This window comes from Nipponia nippon, unplaced genomic scaffold, assembly GCF_047370975.1.
Source record: "Nipponia nippon isolate SJK-2023a ecotype South Korea unplaced genomic scaffold, ASM4737097v1 scaffold_31, whole genome shotgun sequence".
Lineage (NCBI taxonomy): Eukaryota > Metazoa > Chordata > Aves > Pelecaniformes > Threskiornithidae > Nipponia > Nipponia nippon.
The window spans coordinates 491,339-515,557 of record NW_028262349.1 but is presented as its reverse complement, the minus strand read 5'-3'; the positions used below and the strand labels follow the sequence as shown (position 1 = coordinate 515,557).

The 24,219-nt window shown below is 68.7% G+C and overlaps 2 protein-coding genes across 5 annotated transcripts; one reads left to right on the top strand and one right to left on the bottom strand.

Annotated features, from left to right (window-relative positions):
- Positions 1 to 1,082: 1,082 nt before the first annotated feature.
- PALM (paralemmin) lies at positions 1,083 to 21,113 on the bottom strand. Of its 4 annotated transcripts, none has more exons than XM_087769639.1 (9): positions 21,005 to 21,113; positions 11,358 to 11,406; positions 9,993 to 10,073; positions 9,759 to 9,889; positions 8,012 to 8,135; positions 7,561 to 7,582; positions 7,187 to 7,276; positions 5,995 to 6,126; positions 1,083 to 4,425 (listed from the first exon to the last, which is right to left on the bottom strand). In XM_087769639.1, the coding sequence occupies exons 1-9, from the start codon at positions 21,007 to 21,009 to the stop codon at positions 3,839 to 3,841; spliced, it is 1,221 nt and encodes a 406-aa protein (XP_087625765.1). In that variant the 5' UTR covers positions 21,010 to 21,113; the 3' UTR covers positions 1,083 to 3,838. The 4 variants fall into 4 exon arrangements, with proteins under 4 accessions (XP_087625765.1, XP_087625766.1, XP_087625767.1 ...); XM_087769640.1 differs by having other exon boundaries at positions 7,187 to 7,249; positions 21,005 to 21,112; XM_087769641.1 differs by lacking the exon at positions 5,995 to 6,126 and having other exon boundaries at positions 21,005 to 21,112.
- A 1,212-nt stretch (positions 21,114 to 22,325) lies between these two features.
- PRSS57 (serine protease 57) lies at positions 22,326 to 24,219 on the top strand. Its single transcript, XM_087769415.1, has 5 exons — positions 22,326 to 22,409; positions 22,686 to 22,839; positions 23,058 to 23,202; positions 23,695 to 23,955; positions 24,040 to 24,219. Exons 1-5 carry the CDS (start codon positions 22,340 to 22,342, stop codon positions 24,217 to 24,219), a joined length of 810 nt encoding a protein of 269 aa, XP_087625541.1. The 5' UTR covers positions 22,326 to 22,339.

Sequence of the window (24,219 nt, the reverse complement as noted above, 5' to 3'; positions counted from 1 at the left end):
ACGCCCGCATCCCTTTCCGCCCAGCATCCTGGTTCCCTCCTGCCTCTTCCTACCTGCTCCTCTGGCGTGGCCACGTGTCCATCACCCCAGCGCCAGGGCTGGCAACGCGGCGGTGCTGGGATGGCGTCCCAACCGCGCTGCCCTTACCTGTGCCCTGGGCTCCAGGCTGGCACAGAGGCCCTGCCACGGCGCAGTGCACCTGAACATCTCCCTTGCCTGGTGTCACCGCCGGTCTGGGGACAGACACCCCTGAGGCCGCGTCAGGGGCCGGAGACACACAGGGTGTGAAAGCGCAGTGCCCCGCTGGCTGTCACCATGGCCAGGGCCTGGTACCCGCAGGAGGGAGAAACCGAGGGGATTTATTCTGCTGGGAGAGACCTGTCCGGGCTGGATCCCAGCCAGCCGGGCAGCTCCCGCCTCGGCTCCATGCCGGTTGGCTCCGGTGCTGCCGGGGGGGAATGGGGTGCTCCGTGCCGGCAGTGGCAGGCGAGTGTGGGCAGTGCAGGGAGGCGGTGGAGATCCCCCATGTGCTGCCTGCCGTGCCGCTGGGCTGGCATCGGCTTTGCTGGGGCTCACAGGCGACGGGTGGGTGATGGCACTGAGGCCTGAGCACCGAGCACAACCCTGTCGGGACAAAGGGGCAGTGGGGCACTGCCAGGGCAGCACGGGAAAGCTGCCGAGCAGAGGAAGGGCTCCATCACCCCCAGCAATAGCAGAAATGCCCCTGCACGTGGCTCTTGCACCCATGAAACAGCCAGAGCGGTGAGGCTGTGGGAAGCCTCTGGGCAGGGACGAGAGGAGCCACAGCCCAGGCAGTGCAGGGGCAGCAGGGCCCATCCCCATCATCCTCATCCCCAGCATCCCCATCCTCAGCATCCCCATCATCCTCATCCCCAGCATCCCCATCCTCAGCATCCCCAGCATCCTCATCCCCAGCATCCCCAGCATCCCCAGCATCCCCATTCCCAGCCCAGCCCCTTCCCACCCGCCCATGCCCAGTGCCCACGCCGGGGTCCCGAGCGCAGGTGCCAAGCGTTGGGGTGCCGTCCCCAGTCCCCATGCAGAGGGCGGAGGCGCCAGGCTGGTTGTTCACACAGTTTATTTGCTCGGTTCGGGTGTCTTACAAACAACGGGGAGGGCTGGGGGGGGAACTTCAAACGGCTTCGGCACAAGTGAAAAGCACGGGAACGCGGGAAGTGCACTTCAGCGGAGCCAGGCGGGGGACGGTGGGGGCTGGCCGGGACGGGGCTGGGGCGCACGGCCGGGCTCCTCCGCCTGCTGCTGCTCAGCCCCTGCCAGCCCCGGCCCCCGGGGGCCCGATCCTGCTCCTTGCCGCCACGGGGGCTGGATGGGGCCGGGAGCCGGTGCTGGGTCCGAAGCCAACTGAGGGGCAGGGGGTGCCGAGGGTGGGAGGGGGCCCCGGCTTGGGGTTGGGGGGGATTGCGGGACCCGGGGTGGGATGGGGCAAGTGGTGCTGGTCCCCAGCGAGGGGCTGGCGGGAGGTGACGTGCATCCCCGCTGGGGACCCAGCCCTAACCCAGCCCCCAGGATCGGTGGGGCAGACGCCCCACGGCAGCCAGCTCCAGCACCCTGCTCTGCATCACTGCAGCAACGGGGCTCCAGCGATGCCCGTCTGCGGGAGAGGCAGCAGAGGCTCCCCCTTCCCCAGCTCTGCCTCTCCCAGAGGCAGCCGGTGCCCGGCCAGGGCTCGGCGCTGGGCTCCCCGTGGGAGGACTGGCATGGCAGCATCGTGAGCCCCCCGCAGCCCCCAAGAGCCCCCGAGCTAGGCCCCTGCTCCCTCCCCTATCCCTGCCGACTCCACTGGGGGGAAAAGTGCAGCCTGGGTGGTAACTGGGGGGGCAACTGGGATGTCATGGAGGGGGTCACTGCTCACACGAGGGGGCTGGGGGGGAGGGAGGGCCTTGGAGGGCTGAGCCCCATCCCTGGCTGCTCTGCCACCCACGTCCCGGTGGGCTGGGCAGCGTGAGGGCTGCTCTGCACGTGCTTCGCTGGGGGTGACTTGCCCGGCCGCGCTCGGCAGCAGGGACCCGCTTGCACTCAGACCAGGACCCCTGTGCCGCGCTGGCTGGCAGCTGGGCTGTGCTCCCAGCCGCCTGCGCCCTGCCCAAAGCTCCTGTGCCCCCGGGGTGTGGGGACTGGGCACCGCCAGCCCCACCGCGGAGCTGCAGCCGGCTCAGGGGCAGCTGACGTGAGGCACCAGGCACCGAAAGCAACCCCATCCTGGGGCCGGTGCACAGGGGTCCAAACCCCGGAGTGTTTGGGACAGTGCTGGCAGGAGACGGGACGCCCCGGTGGCAGCCCCCGGGCCGGGGCAGGGCAGGACCGTGCCCCCAGCCTGCCGGACCCGCGAGGTGGTGAAGGGGCTCAGCGGGAGCCACGTGCCCAACGCCCGCGAGATGTGTCAGCTGCTGCAGCAGAAGCGCCCAGGGTTTGGGCAGGGCTCAGCACCCACAGGTGCTGCCGTGGGGGCCCCCACCCTCCCCGCCTGCCCCAGCGGGTCTCAGTGGGGAGGAAACGCTGGTGCTGGTGGTGAAATCCCCGCTGAAGGGCTGGGGCGTGGGGCGGGGGGAGCAGGGAAGGCTGCTCGCAGTCCCAGCGCAGACACAGCATCCCAGGGATGCCCTCCGTGGGACACCGGACCCCTGGCAGCTCCCCGTCCCGGTGCCTGGGGTGAGCTGGGCTGCCCGGCTCGCCTGGGGGAGCTGATGCTGCAAAGGTGCCGCTGCCAGGCAGCAGGGGCAGGAGGGGACATGGTGCTGGGCCATCCTCCCGCTGCTGCGAGGAGGCACGGGAGCTCCTGCCCCATTCCCATCCCCATGGGGCTGGGCCCCCCCAGCTGCCCTTCCCTCGCTGCCATTGCCACCCAGGTCGCCCCAGGAGGACACGGGCACCCGGCCACGACACCGCTCAGCCCCCTCAGCTGGTAGAGCCCAGTGACACCAGCGTGGCAGGTGAAACGGAGGAACGGCCCTGCGGGAGCCTGTGCCATTGGCATCTGGACAGTGGCAGCCATCACTGTGAGCACCAGGGTGAGGAGCTCCTGCATGGGGAGCCGAGCCCAGGGGGGAAGAGCAGGACTCCTGCCCACGTGTGACACAGCCCCCTGCGAGCTCCTGGCATGATGGATGCTGCCCTCGACACCCTTCCCTTGCCTGGACAGACACGCTCCATCCCGGAGGGGCTCACAGCTCGGGGAGCTCGGGGGCGTGGGGATGAGGACATGGGATGGAGCGGGGACATCCATGGGCAGCCGGAGGGGACAGCCCAGGGCCTCTTCCCCTGGGAGAAGCAGATGATGGAGGTGCGGAGAGAGGGGCTGGCTCCATGTCCTGAGCCAAGTGTGGGTCCCGCTGGCCACCAGCTCCCCGGGAATCATCTACAGACGTGGCAGCAGCCTCCAATCCCCCAGCCCGGCTGGCTCCGTCCTCCGACGGCAGGTGGGAAGTTGCCAGTGAGAGGAGGGAAAGGCTCCGGCGTTGGCGTCGGGAGGGCACCGTCGTGGGGCGAGGCTGGGCCATGGGTGGGGGCAGGTGCGCTGTGGGGCAAGGGGGTCTCTAATAAATATCACAGGCAGCGCTGGTGGGGTGCGTGGCGGGGCGGGCGTCGGGCAGACGGGGCGAGCAGCACTGCGGCCGCGGTTCACTGCTGCCTGCCGCGGCTTCGCAGGCGCCATGTTGGATCTCCCCGGCTCTTCAGAAAGAGGGTCCGTGTCCGGTGGGGGAGGGAGCCCGGCGTGCCGGGGCGGCGGGCCTGGCTAGCGGGGGCCGGGGCGGAGGGGGCTCGGCGGGGGCAGCCTGCTCTGGCAGCGGCGCGGGGCTCACATCACCGTGCAGCACTTGCAGCGCTGCTTCTTCACGTCCGTCTCCTGCTCAGCCTCCTTGGCGTCTGTGGTGTTGGTGCCCGGCTTCTGCCCGCCTGGGCCCTCCTCCGCTGGTGGCTGGGCGGCCACCAGCTCCAGCGCGGTGCCATTGGGCGGTGCGTGGTCCTTGCGCACCGGCTCCGGCTTGCTCTCGGCATCCTCGATCACCACCAGCTCGGCCTTGATGGTGCCCTCCAGCCCCAGCACCTTCTTGGTCTCGTCCTCGTCCTCCACATTCTGGTAGCCCATGAAGATCATGGTGACGGGCTGCTCCCGGCTCGGCTCCGTCCCCTCGCCCGGCGGCAGCACCACGGTGCTTTCCCGTGGCTTGGCCTGCAGCCCCGTGATCTCCCGCCGCGGCGTCGGCTTCTGGCTGGCTGGAGCGCTGCCGGCCTCCTCGCCGGTCTTGGCCGGGGCCTCCCGCCCAGTGGCTTCGCTCAGCGTGGCCTCATCTGCCTTGTGCAGGAGCTCGTCGACCTCGGAGGAGCTGAGGGGGTGGGCCCCATTCTGCAGGGCCCCGTCCTCGGCGCTCACTGCGTGCACCACTGCGGGGACAAGAGGAGGGAGGGTGAGGGGGGTTCGGGCCGGGGGGCTCAGGCTGGGGGCACGAGTCAACCTGGAAAAGCTCCTGCTGGCGCGACCTGCTCAGACCCAGCTCCCGTGTGGCCGGGGAGCGGCACCTTCCCCTCCCCAAAGGCCCTGGCACCAAGGGTGGGACCCCCCAGCAGCACCCCGATCCCCCCGCCTCGGCCGGAGCTGCTGCCGGACCCCCCCAGCATCGCCTTGCCCCTGCCTGACAGCAGACGGGGAGGCTGAAACAAAAGCACAAAGTGAGGAGCTGTCCCAAGCCCTTGGCACCTCCGAAGCCTCAGACCCGGCGAGCCCTGCGGGAGCCGCGGCTGTCTGCCAGGTCGCGGACAGCCTGCCAAGCTGGCAGCGCTCGCCACGGTGGGATGGCATCCGGCTGGCGCCCGGCTCGGCCGGGGCTGACACGATGCTCTGCAGCAGATCGCTGCTGCCACCTGTAAGACCCCGGTGAGTGCGCGGCAGGTGCTGCCCCGCTGTGTCCCACCACCTCCTGCCACATCCCGCCATGCCCTGCTGCCTGTGGCAGCCGGTGTCCCCATGCCCAGGAGGGGACGGGGCTCTTCCGCCACCAGCACGCTTTGCACGGCTGCTTGCAGCGCTGGAGGCAGCAGACGTGCGTCATGGCGAGAGCGGCCTCCGGTTCGTTGCATTTTCCACTTGACCTGGGGCATCATGCGATGATCAGTGCAACAGCCTAACAGCCAGTCGATGGAGTGATGGACGACAACCAGCCCAGCCAGGGCCTGCTTGGCCGGGACCAACGCATGGCTGCCCCGGGCCGATCGCTGCCGAGGCGGCTCCTCGGCCCATCCTTGGAGCTGGGGGTCCTGGAGCAGCACAGAGGCTGAGCCAGCCGGCGGGCGGAGGTGAAGGCCAGCGTGGCCCTGCACGGCCATGGCCACAGGGAGGGTGTTGAACAGGACCAGCTGCCGGTGCAGCGCGGTTTCCTTTGAGAGGCAGTCGGTCCATTCAGCCACCACAGTCCCCAGTAACACACCCCAGCTCTGTGACTGGTCCTTGCCACCGACACAGCCATCCCTCGGGTGTCACCAGGTCCTTCAAAGCAGGTTCCCAGAGGTTCCCAAAAGCAGGGACCAGTCCCTATTGCTGCACCTCCTCTGCGTGTGGTGGCCACGCTCCCCTCTGCCAGCCTGGGCGCATCGGGCCGATGCAGTGCCGGTGCCATGTTCCCTGCCTGCGGGATGGGCTCCCAAGCCTTGGACATGGCAGATCCTCTTCTCCACTCTCCAGCGGCACAGGGTCACGATGTGCAAACCAGGGCTGGCCCGTCAGGACTGTCTACACCATGCTGCCGGGACGGATCCCACGCCGGGCTGGCCAGGGCGCAGGATTGGGGCCGGCAAGGGGTTGCCCTGAGCCGTCTCCCCTACAGAGCTGGCAAGGATGGCTGGGAGCGGCCCCAGCCCTTCCTAAGCCCCAGCGCCTGCTGGGATGCTCGGGCAGCCGCTCCCTCGTCCCCTGCCCTTTGCTCCTGATGCCTCCGAGCGATGTGGGATGGGCCGTACCTTTCAGCTCATCCTCGTACACTTTGACCCCCTGCAGACAGTGGTTCTGGGGGAGCAGGGTGGTGCTGGACAGGACCTTGGTCTCCCCAGTCACTCTGTCCTTCTCCACTGTAATCTCCACTGAGTACATGGCTGGGACACAAAGAGGACAGCACGCGTTATGGCGGCCCCGGCCCTCCCCAGCCCCTGCTCAGCGGCCAGCAGCGGGCAGGCACATGGCGGCAGCGGTGCGGTGCGGTGCAGTGCGGTGCGGTGCTCAGCGGCGTTAGCAAGGCAGCAGGGGCAGCGAGGAGGGTGAACAGCAGAGGCAGGTGCGACATCCCGGGCACAGCCCTCCTACTGGGACCCATGGGGCTGTCGGCGTCCTGGCACTGCCAGCATCACCTTACCTCCACGGCTTCTGCGTCTCCCAGGCTGGGGCCCAGCCAGGCCCTGGAGGCACCGTGGCAGGCGGTGCTGCGTCCGTCTGTCCAGCCAGTGAGCGGTGCTGGCCGTGGGGGCCTGGGCTGGGAGCCAGGTTCATGCTTGTGGGAGGCAGCATCCCCTGCTGAGGGTGCTGGCGCTGGGGCAGCCCCTCTGCCCCTGTGGGATGGGCAATCCTCGGCATCTCTTCTTCAGCTCCCAGCCAGTCCCTGCCGGCACCAGGGCTGCCTCGGCCCGGTGCTGCTTTGCTCCGAGGACCCCAAGATGGGCTCTGCCCAGTGCCGGTGCTGCAGCCTGGTCTGAGCCATCCCCCAAAACAGAGCAAACCCCTCCAGCAGCGGAGCCGGCCGCAGCCCCCCCAGCGCGGGCACCTCGGCCCCACGCACCCCTGCAAGCTCCCTGCCGGCAGCCAGCCACGGGGCCGTGAGCGCTGGCACAGGGTCAGCCATGCCGGCAGCTGATGCTCCGCTCCCTCTCCCGTGCTCCGAGAAGCAGCAAACAGCGGGAGGTGAAGGATGAAACCGGAGCAGAGACATGGAATGGGGGTGAGGGGGGCCCTGAACCACGAACCAGCCGTGGGGTAGAAGTGAAAACAAACCCTCTGATTGCAAATAACTGATGTCCTCTGCCTTGGGCTTGGAAAGCCATCGAGCGGTGGGGAGCGGCGGTGGCAGGGCTGCGGGGCGGGCAATGAGCCGAGGGGCGGCGCGGGAGGGAAAGGGGGAAGCGACCGGGAAGGAGCGCTCCTCCTGGGGAAGCGGGCACCTACCTGCCTTCATCATGTCAGTGCCTTCCACCGCCTTCATGGGGCTGCTGAAGACCTTCTTCTCAGCTGGAGACGGAGAGAAGAGGTGCCCGCCTGAGCCAAAACGATTGCCTGGTCATCCACGTGCCCGCAGGACGGGCCCCGGGGAGGGTGGCGTGTCCCCCTATGGCTGGCACCTGGGATGGGCTCCCCGATCACAGGGCACCGCTGCCCGGGAGGGGACAGGGACAGGGGACGTGGGGACAGGGACAGGGGACGTGGGGACAGGGCTGCCCTGGCTCCCCCCACCCATCTGGCCCCAGCGCCGGGGCAGCACGAGGGGGTGACGGGCGCTGCCCCCGAGAGCAGGAACCGTGGCTGAGGCGGGGATCACCTACCCTTGACTGTGCCCAGGGGACTCTGCAAAACAGAAGGGAGAGGTTAGGAGCTGCCGGGAGCTGCCGCGCACCCGCTGCCCGCACACTCACCGCCCACGCACCCATCTCCGCCAGGGCAAGGGACCCCTGGACCCACTGGCACAGGATTGGCAGGGCAGGGGCTCCAAGGGTGACAGGGACACATGGGGTGGCCAATCCGCCCAGCTCGGCTGGGACCGGGGCTCACCGCAGCCACGCCAGCGCCCCGGTGCTCCCTGCGCCTGGCCCCTCTGCCAGTGCAACTTGCCCGCCACCGAGCTGTCACCCCGGCAGCTCCCTGCTCCGCACCAGCAGCAAAAACCAGCTCCGGTTTGGTGGGGGCTGAGCAAGCTCTGACCAGCCAGGCACCCTCTCTCCCCCTTCACCCCTCCCACAGCAGGCAGCCCTGCCCGCAGAGCGTGGCCATGCCCACCTTCTGCATGTTGGGGACGGCCTCTGCCTTCTCCTCCTTGGCCGGTGCCGCCGCCTCCGCCAGGTTCTCCTTGGTGGAAGCCGCTGAGCTGCCATTCTCCAGCGTCTCCAGCTCCTTCTCCAGCCTGCGGGAGAGTCGGGGCTGAGAGGCCATGGGGAGCCGTGGTGCAGGCAGCCACGGCACAGGCAGCCACAGCAGACCTGCCAACGTGGGCCAGCGACATGGCGCAGGGGAGAGGGGAGGCACAAATCAGCCCCCGGGCTCGCGAGGTGCAGGGACAGACAGACCAACCTCTGGCACAGCCATCACCATCTCTTTGCAGAGGAAAAGCATGTGTTTGCTGGAACAAACCCAGGGGCTTCACCCAGCGGGTGCTGCCATCGCCCTTAACCCGCGTGCCCGTCAGCTGTGTGCCTCCACTCATCTCCGCGGGGCGAGTGGTGCTCAGGACAACAGCCACGGCCCCACAGCGGCTGAGCAACCAGGGCAGCTGCTCAGCCGATGGGCTCGGCCCAAGCGGATGGAAGAAACCCCCCGCGGGCAGCGGGATGGACCCCATGGGGTGGCCCCCAGCTCTCACTGTCCCTGTGCAGTCACTGAACCGAGCCTGCCACACACTTGCCAGTGCCCTCGCTCGGTGGCACAGAGCAACGCCGCTCCATCACCTTTCTGCTCCCACAAGTGTCGCCCAAAGCCTGTTTGAGCTTCCCGTGAGGGCAACAGCCCATTCCCAGCCACCGAGCCTGGCCAAGAGCTCTGCTGGCAGCAGGGCCCCACCGGGATGCAGTGGAGGTCAGGGGAGTCCCGACGGATTCGTGTCCGTGTAAATTAGGGCCCCTCTGTCGGCGCGGTGGCAGCACCCCCCGCCAGAGCCCCCCCCTTAACTCCCATCTCCCTGCAAGGCGCCGGCAGAGGAATGCACCGCACCATTAGACGGACACAAAGGCCCCTTCGTGCCTGACCCCTCTCTGCACCGATGCTCGGTAATTAATGGCACAGCCGTGACTGATTGCATTCTTGCAGGGCAGCTGGGCTGCCGGGACACCTCTGTGCCGGGCCCCCCAACCTCCCACCTTCGGCAGCCCAAGCACCAGGGAGATGGGCAGGGGCTGAGGCTTCTCCCCTGTAACCTCCCACCCTGCCCCTTCCCCAGGGGCTGAGCCACCGCAATGGGACGGACGTCCATGGGGAACCAGCCCCCCGTTTCCCTGCCTCCATGATCACGGGTGCTGGGCACTGAGCAGCCGCCCCAGGGACCCCAGTCCCCAGCCCAGCCCTGGCCCCCAGCCCCATGGCTCCCACTGACACCCTGAACAGCTCCAGCTGTGGAGGCAGGCATGGGGACAGCCCCGGGCAGGAGCGTGGCTGGGGGTGTCCGTGCTCAGAGGGGCCACGGGGCCGGGTGGGCTCCTGGACCAGCCACAGCCCCGAGACAAATGCCCGCAAGAACCCAGCCGGACGGTTCACGGCAAGAGCGGCTGAGCCCTGACAGCGCCTCAGAGGCACCTCTGCTCCCGTCAGCTCCGAGCTCCGGAGCAGACGCTCTCCTCTGAGTGTGGCCGCGGCTGAACCCGAGCGAGCACGATGGCACAGCGGTGAGCTTCATGCCTCGTGCCCCGCACACGGGACCGAGCTGCATCTCAGCCTCCCATCTGCCCGGGGGGAGAGAAGGCTGGGAGGTCGCTGGAGGGACTCGGGCACCCTCTGAGTGCACCCCGACGCCCCGGCCCCATGCCGTCCCCGTTACCTCTGGATGGTTTCCTCCAGCTCCTTGGTCTTCACTTCATCCTCCTGCATCTGCTTCTTCATGGCTTCGTCCTCCTCGGAGGCTGAGGCCGGGGCCCCCTCCAGCAGCCATCTCTCCCGCAGAGCCTTGGACTGGGGAGCAGAAGGGGGTCACAGTCCTGCCACCCCCAGAGCCGGGGGGTCCCCGGCGTGTCCCCGCTGCAGAGGCAGCCCGGGGGTCCTGGGGGATCCTCACCTTGAGATGCTGCAGCTGCCGCCTGTCATCCTCGAGCTGCCGCCTTTTGTTCTCGATCTCCGTCTGACGTTTCCGCTTCTCCTGGAGGGAGGAGAGCGGCAGAGCCGGGGTCGGCGTGGGGAGGGGGCACCTCCCGCCCGGCCAGGGCAGCATCCCCGGGGCGGGGTGGAGCAGGGAGCGGGGGCCAGGGGCTCCTGGAGGGTCTGACATGGGGACACGAGCTGTGCCTGGGGCTGCGAGACTGGCCTTGGGGACAGCCCGCCAGGAGCTCCCCAGCCGTGTCACATCCCTGCCCTCACTGGGGGAAACTGAGGCACGGAGCGTGCAGAGAAATCAGGGCAGAGCCTGGAGTCTGTTCACTGTCTCAAACGTCGCCTTCCCCTCACCCGGCCCCGCTGAGCGAGCTGGCCAGCGCGGGGGGAACCAGCCCCAGCGGCCTCTCCCCGGCCCCCCCTCGCCACACGTCCTGGGGCTGGTCCAGATCATTTCAGCAGAGTCAGTCCCAGCCTGGGAAGCGTCACCCGCTTTCTTTCTCCTCTGGCCCAGAACAATTTGCCCTTTGTGCAGCGGGGATTGGCTGGTGGCGGGCTGGGACGGGGAAGCTGGCAGCCTGCGGCGGGCAGGGAGCTGCTACGGGACAGCGACGGGGCTTAAAACCAACCCAGTGCCCTGCTCTGGGCTGGGGAGGGGCTGCCCAGCGCAGCCTCCGACTGCTCCCTAACTAACATAATTACCAGTGCTCACAGCAGGCAGGGCCAGATCCTGCACGATCCTCAGCCCTTCCCTGGGAAAGGACAAGGCGGGAATCATAGAACGTTTGGGTTGGAAGGGACCTTAAAGATCATCTGGTTCCAACGCCCCTGCCACGGGCAGAGACACCTTTCGTTAGACCAGGATCATCACTCATTTCCCTCTCACTTGGGCTCGTCGAGGTGTTGCTTCATTAATCAAAACTCCCAGCCGCCCATCGCTTGCTCTGTCTCTCTTTCAGCAACGCAGAGCCAAGCCCTGCTGGATCCTGCACCCCGGCATGTCCCTGGGAAGAGCCGCTGTGGGGCAGGATGCCCTGGCACGGGCTCCCACGAGTCCTTGTTTGGCTGCTAGAGGCCCCCTGCCCGGGGCTGGGTGCCCACGCCGGCTCTCTGGCTCCTGCCCTTGCCTGCAGCCTCGGAGCAGCTTTCTGGGCCGGAGGCAGAGGCTGGGACAGCGGCCGCACAGCCCCTGCGCCAGCACGGCCCCTGCGCCCACGCTCTCCTCCCCACTGGTGTCCGCCCCACGTGCTGCAGGCGATGGCGCGGTGACGTGGGGACACCAGCTCAAGGTCCAGCACACTCGTCTTGCGCTCACAGCGTGCAGGGGACTCACCGCGATGGCCTGCAGCCTCTCCTGCTGAAGGGTGCTGGCCTCCACAACCCTGCAAGAGAGCGGAGAGAAGCAGTGAAGAGCACAGGCGGCGGGTGAATGGGGACATTGTGCCACCAGCGAACCGGACACAGCGCACGGACAAAGGCTGGACTCTTCCCTTCCGCCGGCTGCTTTCTCCCCTTCCCCTTTCCCCCCTGGAGCCAGGCACCCCTCGCCTGCACAGCTCCTGCAGGCGCCCCTTGGCCCCCTGCCCTGCCCGAATCCCCTGGGAGAGGCACCTGGGGATGACCCGGCACGGCCAGACCCACTCCTCCCGTGGCCGTGGCACAGGTGGAAATGGTGACCGCGGAGGGGCTGGAGTGGGATGGTTCTGGCCACCCCTGCGGTTCAACCTGGCTCACACTTTCCATTCCAAGCCCTTTTCTTGGCTGCTGACGCTTTTCCCAGACAGTGACCTTTCCGGGCTGCGCGCACAGGCACACGCGCACACACGTGCACGGACACACAGGGACACACAGACGCACGTGCACAGACACACGGACACGCGCAGACACACACATTGCAACAGGCTCCGCTCCAGCTGGGGTTTGTGCTCCCGGGCCCGGCACCCACCTCCACAACACACACCGCCACGGCCGTGCTGGGGGATGCTGCTGGCAGCAGCCGCCTCGCTGGCCCCGACGCAGCTCTCCCAGGCGCAGCCGGGTCCCGGGGTGCTGCGAGGAGGGCGTGCCTTGACCCCCGCAGCCACGTGCCCGCCTTCCCGTGTCCCAGCGGTACGAGTGCCCCGGACCAGCCCGACCAGCAGCGCAGCCCCACGGGGCCCACCAAGAGCCCCCACGCCGCAAAGCATCAGGTGCAGGTTCAGCAGCCGGGAGCTGCAGAGTGGGGCTGAGGGCGTCTGCCCGGGGCCCAGCTGTGACTGGGGATGCTCCAGCGCCACAGGGAGCTGGCTGGCTGCTTGCCAGACGATGCTAACGAAGTGCTTAGCTGTGACAGTAATTAGGGTGGGAGGCACGGAGGTATCGTCAGGCGATGGATCATTGCCACTTACTTCCCAGAGCAAGGGACAGCAGAGCCTGCGAGGGGGCAGCTGCACAGGCAGCCGCTCTGGAGGAGACACCGGCGTGGAGACACCGGTCTGGGCTCCAGTCCCCGCGGCCAAGCCCTTGCTCCTTCTGCTCCCTCGCACCCGGGGCTGCCTGTGCTGCTGCCCTGGGCGAGCAGGAGGGAAGAAACCCGGGGGGTCCGCACTCCCCAGCCCAGAATGGGGTCTGGCTGGCGGATGCCGGGGCTGAGGCGGCGGAGGGGAGAGCTCTTGGACTTAATTTATGCTGGTGGTGAAGTGCACATCCATTTTCGCAGCTCCCAGGAGCTCCTGCCCTGGCTGAGCATGGGGAGCCAGGATGGCTGATGAGCGGGGGCCGGTGGGACACCCCTGCACCTGCGTCCCCCCGGGTCCGTCCCCGCACGCCTGGCTGGGCCCGAGGGCTTTGGAAGCACAATTAAAGCAAGAGGCAGACGGTCCCTTCCCAGCAGGCGGGAGGGAGGGAGAGGCCCGGCCCCAGGGCCACCAGCAGTCCCAGCCCACGCAGGGTGGCTCGGGGCAAGGGGGGGACAGGGAGGGACAGGCAGTGCCGTGTCCCCAGCACAGCAGGAAAAGCCATTAGCAAGGAGCGAGTGCCAGAAGCCCGGTCACACCCGGCCTCGCCGCAGCTGCGTGCTTGGGGGTACCCGGCGGCTCGGGGGCCGCAGACCCGCTGACCCACTGCAGCCAGCCCCGGCTTCCTACGGCACCAACCACAACGGGAGCTGAGCCGAGGCCCGGCAGCCCCAGCCCAGCTCCGGGTGCCCATTTTGGAAGACGACATGGACTCCGAGGTGCCGCCCAGCACCCCGGCGGGGGGGCACCGACCTCGCTCCCTGGGTTTCTCCCTCCTCTCCCCACTGCTGCATCGTCTGCTGCCCGGGGGATGCAGGCTGGGCTCTGCAGATGGCCCAGGGCTGGGGGCGGCGTGGGCGGGAGATCTCCTCCGCGCTCCCATTAAGGGCTTTTTCCAAAGATGGTTTTACACACGGGGTGGGCACGGGTACCACACACGGTACCTCCCTGGGCTGGGCTCTGGCTGCACGTGCCAGCACGTGTGCCCTCACACACGCATGTGCCCTCACACAAGTCCTCCACCAGAGGGGACAGCACACGCGTGTGCAAGAGCTGGGCTTTGCAGCCAATTGAATGGGCTCTGCCAGGGCGAAAGGACCCCCTACCTCTGCCTGCCACCTCCTCGAAGCCAGCGATTAACCGAAAGCTGCTCAGAGCCGCCCGTCCTCCCCTCACCCCACACCCCGCGATCCCGGCGCCGCGTGAAATCCAGGCCAGAAAACCAAACCGGGGAAGGTGTCGCTTTTGTAGTAGTTATTTTTGTGCTGTTTGTGGCGACGCTGTGGCTGTTTCGCACACGCAGGCGCACACCCGCCACCCATGTGTCACGCCTGGCAGCCCGTGGCCCGACGCTGCACCCCAGATGGGAATTAAATAATTACAAACCCAAAGAGAGTCGGAGTGTCTGTGAATCCCTTTGCCATCCCTGCTCGCTCTGCTGCTGCTCCCTGCCCGGCTGCGCTGGGTCCGAGAGCCGCAGCACCCGGCACAGGGACAAGCAGGGGGATGAGGGGCCGGCCCTGCTCCCTTCCCGACTGTCCCGAATCCCAGCTGCACCCCGCGAACCCCGCCACGGCGGGAGCCCTTCCCTTACAGGGAGAGGGGCCAGGGACAGCAGGTTTCCTGAGGGAATCCTCCTCTGCCGACCCGCTGGGGCCGCGAACGGGGTCTGCCCTTCCCCAGCCCCGTGCCCGGGGTCTCGCCTCGCTCCCCCGGCCACAGGGGAACTTTCTCTCTCAGGAAAGACAGACCGAAAGCAGTTGCACAACTCAGAGACGGAGCCGTGACAAGGACGGCGATGGAGCTGGCAGGCCCCCATGAGACACCCCCAGCACACGGGTGTGGGGGCTGTGGGGACGCAGGGCCCTGACGGGGGGAGCATGGAGTGGGCGCTGGGAGCAGCATCCGCATCGCGGCATCACGGCCCTACGCCCTGCCCCGGGCTCTGGTCCAAGGGGTGAAATCTCCTCTTCCTCCCCCAAAGCAGCTCCAGAGCAGCGAGGAACCCCCCGGGACCGGGGGCAGCTGGGAGGGCTCTCTGCAGAGACAGATTATGTGCAAAAGTTGAAGGGAGGAACCGGCCGCCCCCCTGCGCCCTGCCCTCAGCCGGGGCTGCCCGAGCGGCTGCGGGGCCAGGCTGGCACCAGCCCCACGGTGCCGGGGCTGTCCTTCGCCACGGGCACCCTCCTGCTCTGGGGCCAGGGGTCCGCCGAGTCCAGCTCTTGGCACCCCAGGCTCGGAAAGCTTTGGACCAGGGCCTGTTTCTCTCCTGGATCTTGCCCCGTTCGATGGATCCAAACTTTTACAGCATTCCTGAAATGTTCTGTTCTGCTTTTCCTCCCTCCTCCATCCTCTTTATTTTCCATTATTTGCTACAGTCTCCACATTCCCGGGTTGAACGCCAGGAATCTTCCTGGCCCAGGCAGAGACGCAAAACAGGCTGGATGCCCCTCGCTGCACCCTCCCAGCCCCGGCCCCGCCGGCCCAGCAGCCTGCGCACCCCAGCCCTGCTGTGGGGCCCGGCCCGAGCCACCGCCGGGGGGACGCATCCATCGCCCTCAGACCCCGGCGAGAGGGGGGCAGAGTGGGGACAACCCTGGTACCCCCAGGTCCCTGCCCACCGGGATGGGGCGACGAGGTGGAAGGACGGGTGGAGGGGTCCCGCGCCCCCCGCCAGCCCCCGGGTCCCTGGGGGTCCGCACGCTCGACGGGACCCTGCAGCGGGGGCAGGAAAGCGGAGCCGCGGGGCCGGAGCTGCCCCAGGCGCCCCCCACCCCGGAGCGGCCTCCGAGCCGCCGTGCGCCGCGGGGGCGGGAGCCGCAGCCCCGGGCCGGTGCCGATGGGGCCCCGCAGCCGCCGGCCCCGGGGAGGGACGGCTCCGCCGAGCCGGGAGGCGGTTCCCTGGCAACGGCGCCATGGCAACGGCGCCATGGCAACGGGGCGAGCGGCGGGAGGGGGGATGCGCAGCGCAGGCGGAGGGGCCCAGGGCCCCCCCGGGCCGGGGCACCGCTCCCCTCCCTGCGGCCACTCCCTGGGCCCGGGTGCCGGGGAGGGGCGGAAAGGGGACCCCAGGGCCACAAAGCCCAGGGCCACCAAGCCCCTCAGGACCTCGAGCCCAGGAAAGAAACCCAAAGCGAGCCCTTCCTCCCCCCTCATTTCACCCGGTCTCATGAGCTGTGGTTAACAGGCTCATGCTTTTCCGCCCGCTGTCCGCTGCGTGCGCGTCCCAGCCCTGCCACTCCCGGGGTAGCTCCTCGAGCCGTTTCCGCATGCACCGCGTGGCAGCGAGAGCCACGGGCCGTGGCACAGGAGACGAGGTCGACGGGAGCAGGGACGCAGGAGGCACCGGGGGATGATGCCCCGGGAGCTCCCACCCACAAAGGCAGCAGTCCCTGGGCCCGTGGACGGATCCACACACGTGTGAGCACGCACGCGCCCCGTGCACGCACCCGCGCTCTCCCTTGGCTCTCCAGCTCTTTCCAGCCCTGCTGATGCTGCCGTTTCCTACCATCACAAGGGAAGCCCGTGACCTTTTGTCTCCTCCCCGCCTGACATGAAACAATAATGTTTATTTGCCTTCCTCTGTTTTTTCCCATTAGCTCATCCAAATGTGCGAAGAGCCACTTCAAGCTGCTCCTCTGCTCCCCTGACCTCCGCTCCCTTTCCACCCGCTCAGCTCCGAGCCATGGGGATGGCAGGGAGAGAGCCCTGCGCGGGGGCACCACTGCCCGGCCCCCCGTACCGACGGGCCCTGGTGTGGGGCCCAGAGCCTGTGTAAACGGCAGCACCAGCAGCAATCGAGGGACCGGCACTGATTTACACCACCATTCCCGTGCCGAGAGCTGGGCCCCTTGGCCTGGCCTGGCGTGACGCTGCCACGGGGAGCGTGCCTGCGGAGAGTCTGCAAAGCCTCCATCACGAAGCCATTAGCAGCGGGGCCGCTATCGAACGCCCTCGTTGGCGGCAGGCGCGGAGGGGAGGGGGCCGCAGCAGGCCGGGGGCTGGCACTCATCGACCGCAAAGGCAAATAAATCAGCAGTCAACAACTCGGGCGAGGACGGCCAGAAACCTGAGGAGCCGAGTGCCGGGGTGGCTGGGCACAGGGTCCGACCGCCTGCTCCGATCCTGGTGACGTGGGGGCTGCTCCTGCCCTGCCCCACGGTGCTGGCTGCCTGCACCCCGCAGCCGGCGACATCGCCCCAGCGCTCAGTCCCGCTCCTTCCCTCTCCGTGAGCCGTGCCTTCCCCACGCTCCCGCTGCCTGCGCAGCCCCGTCCAACGCTGCTGCCCTGGGAGGAGACGGGGACGGGGGAGATGGGGGGAGGCGGGAGGAGGAGATGGCAGCCCCAGGCTCCCGAAAACGCAGGATGCATTAGAGCAAGCAGAGCTGCCTGATTGATTCTTCGGGCTGAGACGTGGGCTGGGAGTGCCAGGAGAAAATGGATCCCATGAATATTTGATGAACGGAGGCTTGGGGAGGGAGTTTGATTGGAAAATTACAGATCTTTCAAACAATGGTTCAAGTGCCCTCCAAACACTTGGGTTTCCAGCTCCCTTCCAGTTAGAGGAGCAAGGCTCCACTGGGAAACTCCCCCACGATTTATGAATGAGAGTGGAGCCGGCCTCTCCCCACACCTGGGAGCACAGACCGGCTGGGACGGGCAGCCCCAGCGCCGGCCCGGAACATGGCGCCCGGCTCCCCGCCACCTCAGGGTGGCCCCAGCCGCATCACTCGGTCCCTGGGTTCCCGTTCACAAGAGGCAGCGCAGCTTTCCCACACAAATGCCACGAACACCAGCACACACGAGGCTCCAAGGAGTCGGCAGCAGCGTGGCTCCTGCCCGGACCCCTGGCAGGGTCAGCCCCGTGAGCCCGTGTGGAGCTCGGTCCTCGGCACCGAGCCAAGGGGCTGGGCTCAGCCCACGTCCAGCCATGCTCCACCAGGAAACACCTGGCTGGGGCAGGATCCGCCCCGGCTCCTCTCTCTCCTCCCGGGCTGCTGCAGGGCTCATCCTCGTCCCCGAGAGCGGCTTCTGTCTGGGCCCTGGGGCTCGCTTGCCTCTGGATGGAGCAAAGACAGACTCAGGAAACCGGGCTCCTGCGCACGCCTCTGCCTCCAGCCCCAAGCTCTGCGCCTCCGCCCGACCCTGCCCCAGCGCACGTCGCCTCCCAGCTTTCCTCCCGGCCCTTCCTCGCTGCCACCACCTCCACCGCTGGAGACAGGCCCACGCCACAGCCCGGCTGAGCCCCGGCACGGCTCCCAGCACAGCGCAGACCGCACGAACCACCGGCCCCGTGTGAGGAAAGGGGCTGTTTCTCGCCAGGAAGCAGGAATGCCAACACCAGCAGCTTCCCAGGAAACCTGCTCCGGTTCCTGCCCAGCTGCGCGGGTCCGGCCGAGAGGCCCCGTCCCACGGTGGTGGCTGAACTCTGAACCCCGAGATCCGCCAGCCCCGAGCAGGGCTGGGGTGCCGTTGTGTGGCCGTCTGCGGCGGAGCTTTATGGCTTCCTCTGGGAGAGCTGGGAAGGGCGACGGTGCCATCCCCTCGGCTGCGCACAGGGACAGGGACGGACCCGACGCCCTCTGGCTCCCTGCAGCCGGCCAGGAGGCAGCGATGGTCCAGCCTGGGGAGCAGCGGCTGGGTTTTGCTTCTCCCTGGAGGCAGGCAGAGAGCAGGGTCCCGAGTCCCTTCCCAAAGGGCTCCCAGGTTATTCCTCGGGCAGAAATCTCCCTCCTTCCCCCAAGCATGACCGTTGGCTTCAGGTCAGGGGTGGGGAGGGCAGGACCAGGAGAGCGCCCACTCCGAGGAGATCCCAGACCCGGAGGGGAGAGCAGCGACCTGCTGAGACAAACTACCGGAGCAGCCCGACGTGGAGATGCAAAACCTCCAGCCGCTCCAGAGCGTCAATGGCGGCGGGAGCAGAGGACAGACAAGCAGCCCCGACGGGACCAGCACAGCCTTCACAAGAACTGGAAGCTTTCAGCCAAACCTCCCTGGGCACCAGCGGCTCGCGGCAGCCAGGACCCTCCTCCAGCCGCTGCCAGTGCCAAGGCAAAGCAGGAGCCAAAGCAAGGCCAGCAGCACACTCCCCAGCGCCCATTATCTGCCGCAGAGCCAGGCCAACATCAGGGGGGCACCTTGCTTTGTCCCCACCCGCCCCGGGACTCTCCTAAACCTCTGGCCCCATGACCAGGCTCTGGATTTGAGGGAGCAGGACTGACCCGGTGAGAGCTGAGGCAGGGGTGCCAGAGCTGCAGGTCCCCCCGTAAACCCAGACCCACCTGGGGGAGCACGTTTGGGCATTTTAACTGCACATTTATTCCGTCCTGAAAGCTCAGGAGCCTCCTCCCGAAGAGCCGCAGTCGGCTGAGCGGCTGGAGGGGCTGCACCGGTGCTGCCCACGCAGCAGCCACATGCACCCTGGTTTTGCTGTCCGGCTGTGCCCGGTGCCTGCAGACAGGACTGTGGGGCGGACACTACTCCCACAGCTCGGTGGGGCGAGCCCCCACCCCGGGGCACTCACAGGGTTTCACTGAAAAGGAAGAGCCGTCGGCAGGTCCAGTGTGCGGAGCTGGCAGGAGGGGAGCCCCTGCACCCCTCCACAGGCTCCTCTGCCCTCGCCAGGAGGGTCCATCCGGAGCCTTGGCTGCCGGAGGAGCCTGGGGGAGAGCCAAGTGGAGAGAAAGGCAGTGTGTGGAGCCTGGGGACAGGAGCCACCATCCTGCCCGGCACCGTCCCCCACTTCAACCCCAGCCCTCAACACCTCCACCCTGGGAGACCCCGCACCCGGTCCCTGCAGCTCCTCCGCCCCCTCCCCAGGGCACATCGCGCCCCTCCATTCTGCCCTTTCCCTCGCTGCCTTTTGGCAAATCACGCACACATTTTCCTCCCCAAAGAGGCACTTTTCTGAAGGGACCAATGCACCGAGGCACTGCCCAAAGCCGCGGACCTGCCTTGGCGAGCTCTCGCACCACAAAGCCTTCGGCTCCTCCAGCAACATGGGGAGCTGCTCTGCTTCCCCAGCCCCGCAGGCGCTGTGCCCCGGCCTCTGAAACGTCCCCAGGCCCCCGCCAGTGCCTCCTGCACTGCTCTCAGCCCTGAGCCGGCCAGAGCCCACCCCACCCCAGGAAACCACCATCCCGTCCCTCGCCAGCGCGCCACGGCTCCACGGGGCTCCCCAGGTGGGAGGCAGGCAGCGGCGAGCGGGACCTGTTGAGCACCCAGCATCTCGCTAGCAGGCGGCCAGTTAATCGGTGCAAGGCGAGGTGCCTGCGAGGAGCGGAGGGTAGCTGACCCCGGGCTGGCTGGATGTCCCCAGTGCCAAACCCAGGAGATGCTGGGGGACCCTTGTTTGCCATGGTGGGGACCAGAGCCACGGGAGGGAGGGAAAGGCCTGGGTGAGACAGGGCCACCCCAGCCGACTGCTGTTGCTGGTGCTCGGCGCGTTGAGCAGCCAACCAGCCCTGTGGCCTCCCGGCACCAGCACGCTGCAGGCGGGAGCTGCTGGAGTCCCTGAGGGGCAAAACCAGTGCGCAGGCAGGATGGTCCCCAGCTCCCGGCCTCCCAATGGCCTCCACCTGCTCCCTCCTTCCCCCATCCGCCTGCAAAGCCCCACACCCGGCTCCGAGCCCGCCTGCAGGCACCGACTGACCGGGCAGGGCCCCACCGCGGCACACAAAGGATAAGGCCAGGGCCAGAGAGCGTCCGTCCGGTGACCGGGCGCGCGAGGGTCCCCCGTCGCAGCCGGGTCCCTCGGCAGAGGGCTGGGGGTGCGTGCGCAGGGAGGGGTCCGCGGCTCACAGCCACCCACTCACCCCAGCCGCACGCAGCAGCAACAACAGGTTCAAAACACAAAAATAAACGCCCTTCCCACTCCCCGCTTACCGCACCACTGCCAGCGGAGACTCGCCCCCCGCAGCCCCCACGCCCGCTCCGGGGCCTCCAGCGTTGCACCCCAAGCCGGTGCCGCGGCACCCCGCAGCAGGGCAGGGACCCGGGGAGGGGCAGCACCTGCTGAGCCGCATTGGGGGGGCGCGAGAGCCAAGTATTGGGGTCCCGAGCCCCAGCACTGGGGGGATGTGAGCCCCCGGTATTGGGGTCCCGAACCCCAGCATCTGGGGGGATGCGAGCCCCCAGTTTTGGGGTCACGAGCCCTGGCATCGGGGGGATGCGAGCCCCCAGCTTTGGGGGCCCAAGCCTTGGCACCGGGGGGGTGCAAGCCCCCGGTGTTGGGGTCCTGAGTCCCAGGATCAGGGGGATGCGAGCCCCCGGCTTTGGGGGCCCAAGCCCCGGTATTGGGGGATACGAGCCGCCGGTATGGGCTCCGTGAGCCCGCGGTGCGGGGTTCCTGCAGCCCCGGCGCGGGGGTCCCGAGCGCCGGCAGCCGGGGCCACCCCCCCGTACTGCGGTGCTGAGCCGGCGGCACGGGGGGGCCGCGGCCCGGTGCCGGGGTCCCGCGGCGGCGCGGCCGGAGCCGGTACTCACTCCATTTTCCAGGCGGGCGGCGCGGCCGGCGGCGGCTCCGGCGGGGTCCGGCGGGGCGAGGCGCAGCGGAGCGGGGCCGGCGGCCGCCGGCGTCCCGGCGCTCAGGGCCCGGCGGGCGGCGGCATCCCCGGCGGGGCTGCGGGATGCGCAGGGATGTCGGGGCCGCGCCGGTGCTCCCGCCTCCCGCGCCGCCCGCACAGCTCCGTCTGCCGGGCGCGGCCCGCCACTGCCGCCGCCCCTCACCCGGCCTCGGGGCGCGGCGCTCCCCGCCCGCCGCTGCCGGCGGCCCCGGGGCTGCGGCCGCTCCTGGGGTACGGGGGGGCCCCGAGCGGGGCAGGCTGGAGGGGCCCCCCGCTCCGGCCGCCCCAGGAGGGTCCCCGCCCCGGGCGCTGCCCTGGCCAAAGGCCACGCTCACCCCTCCCGCAGCGCCAGGGCCCCCGCGACCCGGCCCGCAGCCCTGACGGTGCAAAGGGTGAGCGGGGACAGGATGGAGAAGGGGGGAGCCCGGGCTGCGCGTCCCCCCTCCCCGCTCCTCTGTTTCCCAACGCGATGGTCGCGTTGGGCAAACGCTGGCAAACTGACACAGGAAGACCCGAGCCAGCCTCCGACCGCGACACCGTTAGGAAATCTGCCCGCTGCCAGGGCGAGAGCTCCGTGCTTGATCCGGGAGCAAGCCCGGCTCGTCAGGGAGGGGTGCCCCAGCAGTGGGGCCCCCGTCCCCCACCCCGGTGCACCCACACCCTGGCACACCCTGCAGCCCTTCTTGCACCCCAGGGGGATGCAGACCAGGGGGAGCAAACTGCCCCTCTGCCCAAGCACCATCTCGGAGCCAGGCAATCTCTGGACAGGCCGGGAGATGCATCAGGTCTGAGCACAGCACAGTCCTTGCGCGACCCACGGCAGCCCGGCTGCCGGCCAGCCCCAGGGACACTGCCACGTCCTGGGAGGTGTCCTGGGATGTGGTGGGGCCCTGCTGCTCCCACTGCTCTGCCAAGAGGAGAGGGGTGTCATCCTGATGAGCTCAAGGCACAAGAGGAACCAGGACTGGGTTGGGAAGCTGCTCTTCTCTCTCTCTTCCTTCCCCAATCCGCTCTCCCCGCAGCTAGCAGCCACTCTGGGGAAACCTGCAAAGCTGCATCTACCCCCCGACGCAGCATTGCGCTGCCGGTGCCCCCCACCCCGCAGCAGTTGCACAAGGCAGCAGCACCCAGAGAGGAAGAAGCAGGAGGGAGATACCCGCCGGCACCCAGGCAGAGGCTCAGCCCCCAGAGTTATTTAAGCACCCCCACCCCGAGCGGCCCCAGAGGAGGTGGCAGTGGCCTGCTCTGCGCCAGCATGGTCACGGCTGGGCTGTTCATCCTCACCCTGGGAGGCTCCATCCTGCTCCCAGCACTGGCCCCAGCAGGTAAGGGGAGAGCTGGGGCTGAGAGGGCTGCAGGGCTGGTCCCCGCGGCCAGGGCGGGAGATGGAGACCCCGGGCTGGAGCACTGCGGTGCAGGGGAGGCTTTGCCATGCCACGCTCAGCCGTCCTCGGCCAGAGACGATGTTCAGCCGCTCCCCAGCACCCACGGGCAGTGCTGGGGTGCTCGGGACATGCAGCCAGGAGCGGGACAGGCACAGGCGACAGTCGTGCCCAGGCTCCCCAGCAGCCCGTGACCGCCTGCACCCACCCACCCACCAGTGACCCAGGGGAGCCGGATCATCGGAGGAAAGGTGGTGGCACCCCACTCCCGGCCCTTCATCGCCTCCATCCAGATGGACGGGCAGCACGTCTGCGGGGGCTTCCTGGTGTGGCCCAAGTGGGTGATGACAGCAGCCCACTGCCTCATTCCCAGGTGAGCCGTGCTCCCGCGTGGGGCACGCACCTCCTGTCCCCCCAGGACATGGCGCGGCCCCCTTCAAACAGATCCCATCCCAGGGGGCTACACGGTCCTGGAGAAACCCCCCTCGCGCCCACCCGCACTCCCCTCCAGCCCACCTCGCCAGCCCCCTTCTCCCCCTCCCCGATCGCCCCCCGCTGCGGCAGCACCCGCTCAGGGCCCCTCTGCCGCAGGCACAACCCCTCGGTGCGCGTGGTGCTGGGCGCCCACAGGCTGGAGGAGCCTGAGGAGTCCCAGCAGGTCTTCAGCGTCGAGGAGTCCATCGCCCACCCGCGCTACAGCCCCAGCCTGGTGGACAATGACATCCGCCTGCTCAGGGTGAGTCCCGCACGCCACCGGCCACCACAGACCTGCTCGCTGGGAGGTTGTGGGCACCCGCTGGCTGGGAGGTGGGGTGCCTGCGCCCCACAGGGCGCAGGGGGGAAATGGGGCACCCCACGGCTCGCGGGGCGCCGGAGGGAGGCACCCACGCGGGCCCGAGCCGACACTAGATGTCAGTGCTTCTCCGGAGAAGCAGGACCGCGCCGTGGGGTGCGACGGAGGCGGCCGAGGATGTGCCAACCACGGCCGGGTCGGGGGGTCCCTCCGCTCCGGGGCAGCCAGTCTCTCGAGCAGACTGGGACCAGTGCAGAGGGGCTTTCGGGGGGGCCCAGCCTCTGAAGAGGGAAGGGCAGGGCAGGGGGGGTCAGCGTAAGCGGGGAGCTGGGGTAGGCATGTGATGGGGTGCAGGGGGGTCGGGGCCCCCAGGCAGGGGGGGGGGGGGCTCTGCCCCAGCAGCGAAGCCACCTGCGCCCCCCGCTCCCTGCCCAGCTGAACAGATCGGCCACGCTGAACAAGTACGTGAAGCGGATCCGCCTGCCCTCGCCGTACATTGACCTGAAGCCCGGCACCGTCTGCTACGTGATGGGCTGGGGGGACATCTCCAACTACAGCGACCGGCCCACCGAGCTGATGGAGACCGTCACCACCATCGTCAAGCGGGGCATCTGCCGAACGCTGTGGAGGGGCAAGGTCTCGGCCAACATGCTGTGCGGGGCCAGCCGCAACACCACGCTGCAGGGCGTGTGCGCGGTGAGTGCGCTCCCAGTGCCGTGCGCCCCGGCCATCCCCCTCCAGGAGACCCGCTCATCTCCCTCCCACCCCTTTGCTTTGCAGGGCGACTCCGGGGGACCCCTGACCTTCAAGGGAAAGGTTTATGGCATCGTCTCATTCTCTGGGGAGAGATGTGGGGACCGCCGGTACCCTGACATCTACACCAAGATCTCCAACTACATCGACTGGGTGCATCGCACCGTGCAAGGGCACCGCCATCAGAAGGGGCAGCCGAAGCCCTAG